This window comes from Pecten maximus, chromosome 7 (assembly GCF_902652985.1).
Source record: "Pecten maximus chromosome 7, xPecMax1.1, whole genome shotgun sequence".
NCBI classification, from domain to species: domain Eukaryota; kingdom Metazoa; phylum Mollusca; class Bivalvia; order Pectinida; family Pectinidae; genus Pecten; species Pecten maximus.
The window spans coordinates 16,870,088-16,886,055 of NC_047021.1; the positions used below are offsets into that span (position 1 = coordinate 16,870,088).

Consider the following 15,968-nt stretch of genomic DNA (forward strand, 5'->3'; position numbering starts at 1 on the left):
ATGGCGTCGCTGTTATTGTCATTGGTGTCGCTGCTATTGTCATTGGTGTCGCTACTATTGTCATTGGCGTCGCTACTATTGTCATTGGCGTCGCTGCTATTGTCATTGGTGTCGCTGTTATTGTCATTGGCGTCGCTACTATTGTCATTGGTGTCGCTACTATTGTCATTGGCGTCGCTACTATTGTCATTGGCGTCGCTGTTATTGTCATTGGTGTCGCTACTATTGTCATTGGTGTCGCTGTTATTGTCATTGGTGTCGCTGTTATTGTCATTGGTGTCGCTACTATTGTCATTGGTGTCGCTACTATTGTCATTGGCGTCGCTGCTATTGTCATTGGCGTCGCTACTATTGTCATTGGCGTCGCTACTATTGTCATTGGCGTCGCTGCTATTGTCATTGGCGTCGCTACTATTGTCATTGGTGTCGCTACTATTGTCATTGGTGTCGCTGCTATTGTCATTGGTGTCGCTGTTATTGTCATTGGTGTCGCTGTTATTGTCATTGGTGTCGCTGCTATTGTCATTGGTGTCGCTGTTATTGTCATTGGTGTCGCTGCTATTGTCATTGGTGTCGCTGTTATTGTCATTGGTGTCGCTACTATTGTCATTGGTGTCGCTACTATTGTCATTGGTGTCGCTGCTATTGTCATTGGTGTCGCTGTTATTGTCATTGGTGTCGCTACTATTGTCATTGGTGTCGCTACTATTGTCATTGGTGTCGCTGCTATTGTCATTGGTGTCGCTACTATTGTCATTGGTGTCGCTACTATTGTCATTGGTGTCGCTGCTTTTGTCATTGGCGTCGCTACTATTGTCATTGGTGTCGCTGTTATTGTCATTGGTATCGCTGTTATTGTCATTATTACAGCTCCATTGTAAGAAATCAGTTCACGTGAAATTTTTCACGTGAATTTCACATGAAAAAATTCACATAAATTTCACATGCTGTTCACATTAGTTTTACTTGAAAAAAACTAATAATCATTGTATTGATAAAAAAAGATGCTAATATGTTATAATTTATAAAGAAGCCTTTCAAAAATATAGCAAACAAAGCAAAAAAACATCAAATAGATTCATAATGTTTTATTCAATCAATATTTAACAATATAACAACATTTACACACCTTACTTACTTAACATCTTCTACCCTCCCTTCCATTCTCATTTTCGTTTCTCTCACAACACTGTTTTTATTTCTCTGTTTTCCTTCTTACTCTTTAACACTAGCATTTAACATGTTTCTCTATTCACCTTTCCTCTCATATTCTTATCTTCTCCCACTTCTCTTTCTCTTTCTTTTTCAACACACCATCCATTAAATAAATCCCCCTAAAAAGTCTTGAATCCTTTTGCAATTGGCAATTTTTTTAAACAGTCCTCACTCATGGCATGTAGCATCTACTGTCAACTGTTAATTAAATGCTAACATAAAACAATACCTGTGTTACAGGAGAAAGCACAACAGTTATAGATTTTGCAGAGTTGATGGTTTTCTTCATAGTACACAATTCTTATGGTTCGTGTGGTTGAACTGATGTTCAGTTCCACAGACTTTAGAGATTCCAGGGCCCGAGAAGCAACACTGTACATGTAAGTCTGGGTAGAAATCCGGATCTGCCTCCTGGGAATTTGTCAAGACATGCTGATTGCTATTCCATGATAATACCAGTTGATCTGATCAAGCCATTCTCACTCGACAAGCTGACCACAACTCTTTCAGTCGATGATGGTCGATGAAGTTTCTTTTTAGTTTTTTTCCTTTAGGACTACAGGCTGAGGGATCAGATCTACACCTCAACACAACAAAAGTGTTTTGGCATATTGTTTTTCAGTCTGGAAAAGAATTGAAACTTTACATTATATAATTTTGGCACAAAGTGTTAAACCAATAAATCAGTATTTATTACATACTGATTTTGTTAAAAAAGGTTTCATAAATCTTAGTAAGCAAACATTGAGACTTCAAAGAAATTGTAGAATTGAAATTACAAATTACTATTGGGATACTTGATTGACCAATAATATTGATCAAATAACAAATGGCCCAGAGGGCCTGCATTACTTACACCTGGATATTTCAGTAATCATGGCAAAATACTATCATGCAAATTGTACTACAAATAGTTTCCTACTTTTTGAGCTGCCTCTCCTAACAATGGTTCTAACTCAAAGGTGGACTAAATCCTGTTATTCTTTAACAAGAAGGATTTTTAATTGTTTTTATTTTTTTTAAGTTTTTTTTTTTCTTCTATTTTTACCCTATTGAGCCCCTTTTTCTGGCCCTATATAGGAGCCATACCATGTGTTTATCATCAGATCCATTCTGGAATTCAGAAACAGTAGAGATTTAAAGGAAATATTGATGGAAGAGAATGGATAACAGACATTGCGCAAGGCGGCCCTTCAGGCAGTGCTGGTATTTAAAACACATGAGCATATTTTTCATGAGGCTTTGTCTCATCGATACCCATATATACCATTAATTAGAAAAATATTTTTGTTAAAATCAGTTAATTACACATTGTGCTTAATATGATGGTGTCAAATACAGTTTGTCTTATAATAATACAATGTGTTAATTTAGGAAAGCTATACAAACCAACAAACTGAATCATTAAAAACCATGAGACTTATCTTGTCTGGAGATATTAACCTCCTTATAATTATCATTGTGTGAATTTTGTTTTAAATATGATCTCAAGGTACATGTATGAAGATGATAGGTCGCTGGAAAACATATAGGGTGCATACACACAACACCCGACTACTGCATGTTTATGTTTCACTGTAACATGTGACCTTTATCTTTTTGTAATTGACACAAAGACATGTACATTTGTACATGAAAAAAATACTAGAGAACGAGTCGTTTTCAATCTTAATAAATTAATATAACACGTCTTGAAGGTACCTATCATGTTAAGTGAAATCCTCTCTATTTAACATGTTTATCCTTACGCAGGGCCTTAATAAAGAATTGATAAAAAACAATCCTATCAAGTTTAAATCACCGAGTACTTATTGAACATTCCGGTCAATTCTCTTCAGCCATCTCGCCTTTAGTAAGCCCACCAAGGCGATTTGCCTGCGAAAGGATATTCCAATTCATCACATTTGAGGAAAACTATCAACGCGAAGACGATTAAGTTGGAATGAAGACGTGTTTTGTAGTATTTTTGAAGTATTTGTCACATTTGGTTGCGAAAGGGCTAACATTGGGAATTTAAACTATCAACGCGAAGACGATTGCATTAAAAGCCAAAACGGATCCTAAAGCAGTTTGGAATTATATTAAATCTAAATCAACAACAAAGTCGGAAATCGGAGATTTGTATACAAAGACCAACGACAAAACCTCAACAAAAGTATCATCAGATATAGGGAAAGCGAATATACTCTGTAAATTCTTCAGTAGTGTATTTGTAAAGGAAGAAGATGAAGTAACTCCACAACTAAACCAACGGGAAGTTATTGAGGAAATGATAACTCTGAATATTACAAGGGAGAAAGTATTTAAACTACTGATCAACCAAAAACCGGAAAAGTCACCTGGACTGGACGAACTCCATCCAATGTTTCTCAAAAATACAGCCTCGTCATTATCAGGGCCTTTAACAACAATATTCAATCAATCACTATCAACAGGAACTCTACCAGACGATTGGAAAAAAGCCCGTGTGAGTGCTATCCATAAGAAAGGCGATAGAAGTGAAGCAGGCAACTATAGACCAGTCAGTTTAACATCAGTGGTATACAAAATTCTGGAGACATTAATAAGGGAACATTTAACCAAATTCATGAGATCTAACAAATATTTTTCGGATAAACAATATGGGTTTATATCTGGAAGATCAACAAGTCTTCAGCTTTTGGAGGTTTTGGATATATGGACAGAAGCTCTGGATAAAGGACAGGTTGTAGATTGTATTTACATGGATTACCAGAAGGCATTCGATACAGTTCCACACAATAGACTCCTCAATAAACTAAATTCATACAACTTCTCCAACCAAATAATCTCTTGGATAGCAAAATTCTTAAAAGGTAGACAATAAAAAGTAACTGTGAATGGTGCAGACTCTGACTGGACTGAAGTCACATCAGGAATTCCTCAAGGCTCAGTTCTAGGACCATTAATGTTTGTCATCTTTGTAAATGACCTCCCTGAAACAGTTCAATCGGATATGTACCTTTTTGCAGACGACACCAAAGTATTCAAAATAATAAAAAGCGAGCACGACAGTGCAGAGCTTCAAAAGGATCTGGACACAATGTGTAAGTGGAGTGGTACATGGCTACTTAAGATGCACCCAGACAAATGCAAACAGATGAGAATAGGCAAGGGAAAAGGAAGAGGACATGATGAACCCGAACCGGACTACCATCTCAACGGGAAATACCTGCAGAAAACCAAACAAGAGAAGGACATAGGAGTAATCATCGACTCCGAGCTTTCGTTTGACGAACATATATCTGAAAAAGTTAAGAAAGCGAACTCTATGTTTGCACTCATCAGAAGGACTTTCCAGTTTATGAACACCAGGTCTTTTATCCCATTATATAAATGTCTGGTAAGATCCCAACTGGACTACGCTAGTCCTGTGTGGGCACCTCACTTACCAAAACACATCGACAAGATAGAAGGGGTTCAAAGAAGAGCAACCAAGTGTCTCCCGGGAATGAAGGAATTTATGGGGCGCCGTTTTACTTTTTATTCCCATTTGGTGATATCACCTATTCAATCAGTGATATCACCTATTCGAATAGGTGATATCACCAATTCATTTTTCAAATAAGTGATATCACCTATTCGAATAGGTGATATCACTTAATGAAACGAATAGGTGATATCACTTATTCGAATAGGTGATATCACTCATTCGAATAGGTGATATCACCAATTGGAATAGGTGATATCACTTAAAAATATTCTAAAGTGATATCACCTATTTGAATAGGTGATATCACTTATAAAATTCTTAAGTGATATCATCTATTCGAATGAGTGATATCACCTATATGAATAGGTGATATCACTTATGAAATTTTTTAAGTGATATCACCTATTCGAATGAGTGATATCACCTATTCAATCAGTGATATCACCTATTCGAATAGGTGATATCACCAATTCATTTTTCAAATAAGTGATATCACCTATTCGTTTCATTAAGTGATATCACCTATTCGAATGAGTGATATCACCTATTCGAATTGGTGATATCACCTATTCGTTTCAATAAGTGATATCACCTATTCGAATGGGTGATATCACTCATTTGAATAGGTGATATCACCAAATGGGAATAAATAGTAAAACGGCGCCCCATAGGAATTGACCTACAGCGAGAGGCTGGAAAAACTCAAGCTACCAACTTTGGCATTCAGAAGAATTAGAGGAGATATGATAGAACTGTACAAAATAATAAGCGAAATCTATGATAAAGAATGTTTTAATGGTATCATTTTATGGAAGGATGCTGCTGAACGCAACAGTACCAGAGGACATACCAAAAAAATATTCCCTAGACTATCCACAAATACGCTAAGAAAAAACTACTTTTCAAACAGAACAGTGTCAATCTGGAATGAATTGCCCGAACAGGTTATATCAGCATTAAATGTAAACTCCTTCAAAAACAAGCTAGACGATCACTGGAAAAACCAAAAACTTTTCTTTAATTACAAAGCATCAAGTAAATCATAAACAATGTACAGTAGACCGGACAGAAGTACTATATCAATCTCATGTATTATTTTGAGTCTGGTATAGAGGACTTTAAAAGTCCTGAACCAGAAATAAACTTATCTTATCTTATCTTATCTTAAACGTGTCAGGTAGGACTGTCGTCTGGTTTTGTAGATCTCGGGCCGGGCCGGCCAGTTGTCAAACTCGCCTAACATCGATATTAAAAGACCGTATTCTAGATTTTGGATGAACAAACATGTGTATTTACATAAAAACCTACCAATTATAAAATAGTCCGGCTGCAACTGACGAAAAATCCTCTTCTGTGCATTAAAATACCCGCAACGCAGCAGCGCGTTGTTTACACTTTTTCCGAGGTCGTAGTCCAGTAGTTTAATCGACGTAACGTTAGTCCGGAAATTATTATAAAAATCAAACCTTTTATTTTATTTTCGGCTGTTGTTATCATAACACTTTTTTCGTCGCTAAAATAAGAACTGTAAATTAAATTTAAAAAAATGATAATATATAATTTACTATATTTCTATGCTGGTTTAAATAAAATAAAAGCTGAAATATGTTTGTGGAACAAATCTTCACTCCTTTTTAATTTTTATGTTAAACACCCGAATTTCTGCTGTATTCAAAACATTTCAACAATTTAATTCAAACCAATATTAATTTCAGAATATTAATGCATCTTGATTGTAATTTCTAACCATAAAAATACAAAACTTAGATTTCAAGAATGTGAGAATAGTGGGGCAGATGACGGGATATAGCTAGGCTTAGCCTACCACATTTAATATTTATAAGATTGTGAGAAGTCCCAAGAGCCAATCATGTATGCGACGAGAAGTATATAAAAATAAATAGATCTAGATAGATCTATAAATAAATAAGAATCAGATCTTACATTTTTTCTTTTAAACTTTGTTGTGTATAAACCGACATTAAGTACAAAGAGACTTAGGCTCAGGATGGTTTATTAATAAAAAACAAAACAAAAACAAAAAAAACCCATTAGCTATTAGCCATTAGGTATATGGAAAAAAAGGGCCAATCATCTAATTTTCAACTGCAATTTATCCTCTTCATAACGCATAACAAGTAATATTGAATTCATATAATGCCTAATGCATTCAGATAAATAGGACAAATACAACGTTAATCAAGTTTTTAACTTTTTCCCCGCGAACCTGAAAAGGATATACATGTATAGGCCTACATCGAAAATAGGCATAAGCCGTAATATCTTGTGTTAGCTTGCTCACAACATTCGGTAAATGTATTCTACGCTTTTTGTCGTGGTGGAGGAGCTGTTAAATACATTTTGCTAGAATTATTTTTGTATGTGAAAAAATCTCGAAAAAAAAATTCACATGAAATTCACATGAAATTTTTCACGTGAAATTCACATGAAAAAATTCCCGTGAATTTCACGTGAATTTTTTTCACGTTAATTTCACGTGAAAAATTTCACGTGGAAAAAATATTCACGTGAATTTCACGTGAAATTTTTCACGTGTGAATTTCACGTGAAAAAATCTCACGTGAAATTCGCGTGAAGAAATATTGCCTGTGTAACACAAAGCAGACTACGTAATACCAGGTATCTGTAAGATATCGACATAATACAGTTCTTTGGAGAAGCCTTAGTCGCCGCCATAGCTGTATCCGAAACGTTTCGGGCACGGATAATACTGTATTGAAGTATATCACAACGATTTTTATATCACTGTAAGCCATTATTTTATGAGGTTTTACTTATGCGAATCAAAAATAGCAGAAAATATGAAAGAAAAATACCACGAAGAGCAATTTTATAGCCCGATTACCGTCCTGTTTTACATAACCACCGTGTACATGATACACCGTACATATAACCAGTGTACGTACGCTTTGTATACCTGACCAGCTGGATGTGGTTAATAAGATTCCATTTCAAGTTGATCTCGCTTAAGATTACATGGGTAAGTTATACATTGTACGGTGGTACGTATATAGTTGTTGCTACCATCCACGATAATTGCTATCGTCAAGGATGGTATCATTCAAAATGGTCGCTGTACCAGCCATATTGCACATGGATACAAATGTATATAATCTGTCTACTTTGATTGGATCGCTAGCATACTTTATACGCAGTGGTTGGTTACCTGTTGTCTGTACTGTCATCATTCGTGGAGGTATACTTGGGGAAATTAATTACAAACAAAATGTTATTGATAAAATCACGGCGACCCGAATATAGACAGAGATCTCTGATACGGCATTGTAGTTTGTTGTCCTTCTATTCCACGCACGGCGGCACTGTTGTTTGGTTATGGTCGGATAGAAATTCTACCGTACCAACTGACCAATAGGGTGATATCCAGGTCGTGAGACGCACTCAACACCAAATTATATCCATTTCTCATAAATAAATTTTCAGCAAACTACGTGAACTTCCTCATCAATCTCAAACTTTACTATAGCTGCTGACTAATAAATATACGCTTTGCCATACAATCTGGATGGTCTATGTAGCCGGGAGAGACAGCCTAGTGGATGGAGGAAGTATACCATTAATTAGACTCGATTGTCTGCCTTAGTACCATTTCTCCCCGCACGGAAGCGCTCTAAATATACTGCTGCAAGTATGTTAATGCAGGGTACGACACGTAAATGGTGAACCGATTGTCATGAAAATAGACTTTGTATCACCATTTGCTGTTGAGGGCAAAAATACCTTATTACTCTGACAAGCTGTACTCAAAACGTAGGTCTGACCTCCGATTTGAAATAGTTTTTCTCTGGAGATAGCATTTTAATATTTTAATATTTTAATATTGTTTTAATATAATATTATATTATTCATATTAATACAGTAATACGACAATATCTATTGGTATTCACCTTACAAATACCGGAACCGTCCGAAACATATATCCGATATTTTCTGTCTATTTGAATTATTGGCATCCAAGAGCATCCATATTTTATCTAGGTAATAGATAAATGCCTCTTATAAAACCATGTTCATGTTAATTTCTGAGCTTTCTGGTCTAACATACCACTTTAACAGCCATCCAGGTCCGGTACTTGGTACGTACCTACCAGCACGTATAGGTCATGACCATAGTAATAGAAATAACATATTTATTAACAGAGACACATCAGGACATTTGCCCGTTGAATGAATGCCAATATCATATTGCATCTTATAAAATGTTTCACCTGTTTTATGTTACACGATATATCGTAAATAAATGTAAAGGGGGGGGGGGGGGGGGGGGGCTTGTTTAAGATCATTTGTATCATGACATTGCGGATTACTTGTAAAACCTTTAATATCACAAAAGTAAAAAATAATTAAATGAAAACATTTGTCGTGCGTACACGTAGTCCGTCGTTAACAATTTACGTTTTCGACTTCTTCTCCAAAACAGCTGAAGCTTCAATGACCAAAGATCAACAAAAAATTTGAATTATATGATGCCCGACTCCAGGGGCCTGAGGGGCGGGACCAAAAAAAGTCAAAGTGACTATAATTTCAAAAATCTTCTTCTAAACTGCCAGATATGATAGAATAAAATACTCTTCATAGATAGAACGGTGGTAAGGTTCCTTACCAAAAGAGTGAATTTCATGCCCCTTGGGTCTCACGTTTGCCTATGGGGAGGTAGTAAACTTTACTATAGTTTATATGAGGAAATCACATTTTTGGCTATCATTAGTTTCATTTTTTATTGGAATTCATTCTAACTGGGTTAATATTATCAAAATCGGATTACAGCTTGATGGTATGCACACGTTCGCTTTGACCGACTCCCAGGGGCCTTTGAGCAGGAACAACTGAAATATTTCAAAACTCTGGTGACCGATAAGACCAATGGCTCTCTTGTTTATCTTTGGAGTAATGCTGATCTAGTACCGAATTATATAGTATATCTTATGGAGTGAATATAATATGAATTATCATAAAGTATTACGATATCTGATATGTTTATAAGATATCCTTCGTAATTTGGTTAATTACTTGATCAGCATTGCTTTAGGATTAAATGATAATTTGGCTTGCCATAAAAAAACATTTCTGCCGAGTGTCCCGGCAGAAATCGAACCCTGGTCTCTGGCGTGATAAGATACCAGAGCCAAAGAAGCATGCTCCGTCAGTTGAGTTACAGAGGGCCGTTACAGAGACCGTATTTAACATTATGTACAAGCTACACTAACCTACTCCTTTTAAATGTACGACCTCCACGTTATACATTTCGTCAGATTTTTTCACGGTTACACTCATGCAGGAGTTCTATCATATTATACTATGTATGACATTTTCAGAAATCATGACATTTAAGTATGTATTTCCGTCTATGTATAAAGTTGCACCGTGATTTAAACCTATCCTAATATTATATATATTTTCTTTAAATGTTTTTAAAATTTTGCAAAGCTTTCAATCATTCAGCAAATACAGTATTATAACATTAAGAATTGTATTCCTAAGTCATTACAGTATTATTTTTGTCGATTTTGCGTGGCATTTGAGGCAGACAACTTTCTACTGAAATACAAGTTAATATCAATCCGCTGGATATACCTACCGCCTCCGTTACGGTAACACAGGTACGGGAACCTCCATACATTTCCGAGTCCCACACAGTAGCCCACACAGGCCAATACAAACTCTAATTTCCCAGCCCAAGACTCCCTCTTGTCCTGTTCCCCAGTGTTAGCTTCCTGTCCCTGTGATTCATCGTCGTTCCCGATAGTCAGCTTCTCTACTTCGTGAACTTGGCTCATTTTACATGTGTGTTAACTTTAGCCGTAACAGACTGTACGTTGTCGTAGGGCCCAGGTCTGTTTTATTTTATTTTAAAACTAGAACGTGAGAGTGACTTTAGTAAGTATATATAATGAAAACAAGTCATGACCTTTAGATTTCACACCATTGGAAAGTAATTTGGCATATAATTCACTTTTTCAGTAATTCATTTCAGAAGATAAATTAATAAATCTGATGATCTATGTTCCCATACTTTTGCATACTTGGAATAGTATAACTCCAGTGCCTTGTTACATATAGTGCAATGACAGCAATTTGGCTAAATTGTGACAAATCACGCTTGGCGCTGGGTTTACATGAATATATTACACATCTAACTGTTTGTCCCTCGTCACATTGTCTGCATTACAATAAGCCTTCAACACTAGACATGCTACATTCAACGTAAAATTCAATTAGTGAATGACTCGTCCTTCGTTCGCAGATATGATTTCTTCGCATTGGTTTTTATTTTCTACTCAAAAGTTGTGTGATCGGGTGGCACGACGGTAACACACTTGTCTTTCATGTAGTCGGCTGGGGTTCGATTCCCTGACCGGAAGGTATGGAGTCGCCTGCCCGGCCACGTGGGTTTTACCCTGGTACTCCTGTTTCCTACCACGTGAGACCCCTCGCGCGCTTCCATCCGGGCCAACAAACGTCATTAACATAAGTTGATAAACCTTGTTTCGCAATTTTTGTAAAATAAAGTTAACATTTGTAATGTTGTTTTACAGACATCAATATTATATGTACCATCACGCTGCGTTTATCACCATTGTCCCTGTATCTGAATATCAAAACTATCACTTAACTAGTTTTAGTGATGTTCAGGGATTCCTAGTCTCCTGTGAAGTAACAAAATACTAAGGTTATCTTCAATCATGTCATTTTTGGAGTAACTAGACTGGAAACGGCTGGACTTTGGTATGTTGCATATATATTTGTGTTAATTTTATCTTATTTAGATTTATGGGTAGATAATTGGCAGACTAGAATAAGATGTCGGTTATTTTTAATTAAAACTGAAGCAATGACACGTGTCACAGGGTCGTGACACACCTTTGGACTCAGTGGTCCGTATATAAATAAACGAGATGTTGAAAATTCCAGCCAAACCAAATTATGTGTATTGTGAACCAAAGTTGATCTTTTATTTATTTGTTTATTTTCATTAAACATTAAAATATTAAAAAGTATTTTTCAAGTATTCTTCTGCATTGAATGTGTGAAAATATTTGCTTAATAACCGGTTGATAAGTTAAATATTTCACATCAGGCATGACAAAATGTTCCTGTGTATCACAGCACAACCTCAATATTCCACGAACATGTTCTGAAGTGTATATCACGTTACATATGTATTTACACTTATGATTCCAGATTTCACAATTATAAAGGAATATTTGATATACCATGTACACATGATTCATAATGGATGCATTTATCATTAAACGGCATGTATTACAACACATTACATTGCTATAAATCACACCATGGTTTTTATATATACTGATTTTAAGGCGAATAACGATAAAAGTGGATGTCACATTGTGTCAAATGTTTGTGTATTAGTTTAATGAATGTGTTCTAGATAATATAAGTATAAATAAATATATGTATATGGATGATCCGTCCCTGGACTATAAACAAGAATCAATTAGTATATAATATTTGATATAATATTTACATTAATAATCATATAAACACTAAAGAAAACCTGTATATATGATCCGAACGCAATCAATAGTTAATAGTTTATATATTAAATATGGGTAAAATAAAAAATAAAAAAAACAACAACAGAATTTGACATTGACATTGTCACAATGAAAGCCTACTTCGTTTGTAAAACCATTGTTCAGGTTAATAACATTGTTAGTTTAAGGCTTACCCATTCTTTTATTCGAAATATCGTATAATCTTGGCTAATATGTACTTATAATAGCCAAAGTAATTGACAAAATTGGTTGGGGTTGAAACATCAACGAAAAATGACTATAAACTATGTAGTTAGTAAAATGGAGATAACCATGACCTTTGATAAGTTGATATTTTATAAATTCATAGTCACGCCACTCATCCATCCACTTTTTCAGGGACACGTGTCGAACGATATGAATTTAGGTAATGGTTCTAAATACTAAAGCAATGTATGGTATTGTTTATATATGCTAATGAAATCATTGAACAACCAAAACAAGCATCTGTGGAATATCTTAATTGAAACTATGGAACAAACAGTCACAATGATATCTATAGGAAATCTGAAACGGCACAAAGTGTAAGATAATTCACAATAGATGTGGATATAATAACAAAAGTTATATTAAACAATACTGTACGTTAAAACGTGGCCAGTACTATGACTGTGTTAATGCTATCAATAGTAAAACACAATATGGAAAAAGAAAATTATAATAGACCCTATTAGTCTTATATATCACAACAGTGAGTACGCCATCTAACGTGGATTTGGATTGTGGAATACATGTCTATGACTTCGTTTAAATTGATTTTCAATGTTGCTTTCAACGTTTTAGTATATGTTGTATGTTCGGCGTACGTGTAGTATTATCTTTTTGATGAAATAAATAAATTGTTGAAACATACATTGAAATAGCTCATAACACTGCTCAAAACCGCATGGTTTCCTTTTAGGTAAAGTTGATATTGAACACTAAATTACATTTCAGTTTTATATTGAATATTTCAGGGGGAATATATCTAAATAATCATTTATTATTTTAAAAAAACTTCACTCAAACTAACGCTACCTAAGGATGCAACAATTTAGATATAATTTGATGTGAAATAATATATATATCGATCTTACACCGGTAGCATTACATCTTACAATAAGGTAATTAAGATATGCTAGGAACTTTATTTGTATGATAAATAGTAACAATTACGAATAACCAGTTAGTATGTATTAACATTAAATTCTTTGTTTCATTTTCGGATTCTTTTCTCGAAATGTTATTATTTCGATCAAAACATTTCAGCGATGTTCTTAAAATCGTTTTCCGTGAGTTTTGACTCATCCTTAAATGAAAATAGAGACAAATGATTTTGTTATTGTGTATACATACCTCCTCCATTTTTGTAACAGAGATAAGGAAATCTCCAAACGTTCCCTAGGCCGACACACTGACCAATACAAGAAAGGATAAACTCTATCTTGTCGTTCCATGTTTCCCGTTCCTCGCTTGAATCAAGTTTCAGCTCCACCGGACGAGAATTTGGAGTCTGTGGTGATTGGCCGCTGGAGTTTGCCGTAAGGCTTGTCCTTTCATTGTTCGGAGCTTGTTGCTGCAATTCTTTGTCTTGCTGTTGTGGAATATTTTTCTCGTTTTCCATTTTGTAGATTGAAACTTAATCAAACGTTCTTATCATTACTCAAAACCAAAATGTGAAAAATAAAAACGGAAGTCGTCACCAGATCCGGATCTTTTAGAAATATAAGAAATTTGTAGATATCAATTGCGTAAAACTTTCTCCTGTTGTAACAAAACGCATCACTGATCGGTAGCTCTATACAGATGCTGTCTCCTTCATCAGAAATAATATCCCTCCAAAGTAGCACGATCTTTCAGCAAATAAGCAATACAGATTATTGTAATTCTCCAAAATAGTTCGCACTGGATGAAACATCGAAAAAAATTGTCAGAATTTATCCTTGAGCTTTCCTGTTTCTGTTCCCAGTTAGGTAATATTTACATAAATAAGTGCTTGTCTAAAACAGGTTTGTGGCAGAGTGCACAAAACCCTATTCTGATGCCAATGCGACAAATGTCCGTCAGATATTTGTACAGAAAGATTTGGGTTATTAGATCAGAGAGGAAAGGTCCCAACAGTTTAATTCGCGACGTTATGAAACAGAATTGTATTGATAAACAGTTGTGATTATATTTTATAAAATTGCTGTCAGTAACAGCCATCAGTTGTTATTGCCAAACTCTTAATAAAGTCGCAACAAATCGGCGGAAATACCAATAAATCGTTCAGAGGAAGCCAAATTAATTCCGGATTTACACGCCGCTCATTTCGGTGTATCGAAATGTCATTTTGAGAAGTGGACTGTGGAGGGAAAATCGCTAGCTGTTACGGCAAAGGGTTATTGACAGCTGTGTATCTAATTTGCAAGGTCTCAGCAGGCCGCTCTAGAACATACGTTTTACTGATTGAATCGTATTGAATTAAATACGTGCAAAATCCGAAATACCGTTATCCGACAAATACGACTTCTAGGTTGCATAAATTGTCACCAATTTTCTGCAAGCTAGCAAAAACATTTAATCAAAACTTCTGGAATCTGTATAATTCATATCAGTATGTGTACACGTCATGTTCTTCAATTGTTTTACACCGTACTATAAAATGGTACTAGTACTCGAATCCATTACAATCAATCTGTAAAGGATTCTTCATCAATTCCTCTTTCAGGATATCGTAATTGTGCCTAATCGAAATTGATACAAAGCTTTTTATTTTGTATGCAAGTCTCTGCATGTTTTAATATTGTTGTAAAGAAATCCATTTAATTAAACTATTCAGCTGTATCTTTAAAGTGTGAATGTATTCAGCAAAATAAGGCAAAGTTTGATTATAACTTCCATGTGACTAGCGTGCGTGTGTGCAGGTTTGTTTCTAGTACAGAAGTTAATTTGATGCTTTAATTGAACTGTAAACGCGGATGTGTCACTGCCAAACAAAAGTCTTTGTGCGCCTACTGCTGAAGAAATGAATCGGCACCGCTAGCAAAATTACAACATGGAGAGAATGGTCTTTATGAATTATACTATTAAAATCACATGTTGAACCATCTGCGATAGCAGCAACTTCGCATAGACGGAATTAAAAATTGTTTGATGTGGGAGTAGCAGGTCGTCAATACACCATTATTTGGACATCGTGATCTCATTCGATAGAACAGTATCTCCTGATACAATGTAACGTTAGATGTGTTCGATGGCGATTGATAAAAAATGGTTACGTTGTCATCATTTATCTTGAGAGCATGACGTTACCAGAATTTGACCTAGTTTTACATGGTCGTCAATGATGCACAGACACTTTCGTAACATCCGATCTTATTATCTGTGGATATTTCCAAGGCTTCCCATGTAAATCTATTTTGTTTTTACCTCTGTCTGCATCAAAGACGATCGACTGTTCTACATTAAAGATAAATAACAGTCCCAGTTGGATTGTACAAACAAAAAGCAAAAACAACAATAAGACATTTAAAGGCGAATATATGCGCAGATTGATAGATAAACCGTCATTATACAGCTGGTTCATCCTATCGTGACTCCTCAGTTTGTCTTCGTAGTGTCAACGTTTTAACGTATGATGCATAAAAAACAAAAAGTATTCATGACATTCATAATCGTAATTACGATCACCAACAACATACAAGACGAGATTTGTCCTCATTTTCAAATCCTAGTAACTCTTC

General features: G+C 35.3%; 1 protein-coding gene across 1 annotated transcript in view; it reads right to left on the reverse strand.

Moving 5' to 3' along the window:
* Nucleotides 1-13,867, reverse strand: part of LOC117331093 (sodium- and chloride-dependent GABA transporter 1-like) — a 34,499-nt gene extending 20,632 nt beyond the window's left edge. The window contains exon 1 of the mRNA XM_033889689.1: nucleotides 13,600-13,867. Within this exon, the coding sequence (XP_033745580.1) occupies nucleotides 13,600-13,867 (268 nt within the window). The remainder of the gene's footprint in view (nucleotides 1-13,599) is intronic.
* Between the last annotated feature and the right edge of the window lie 2,101 nt (nucleotides 13,868-15,968).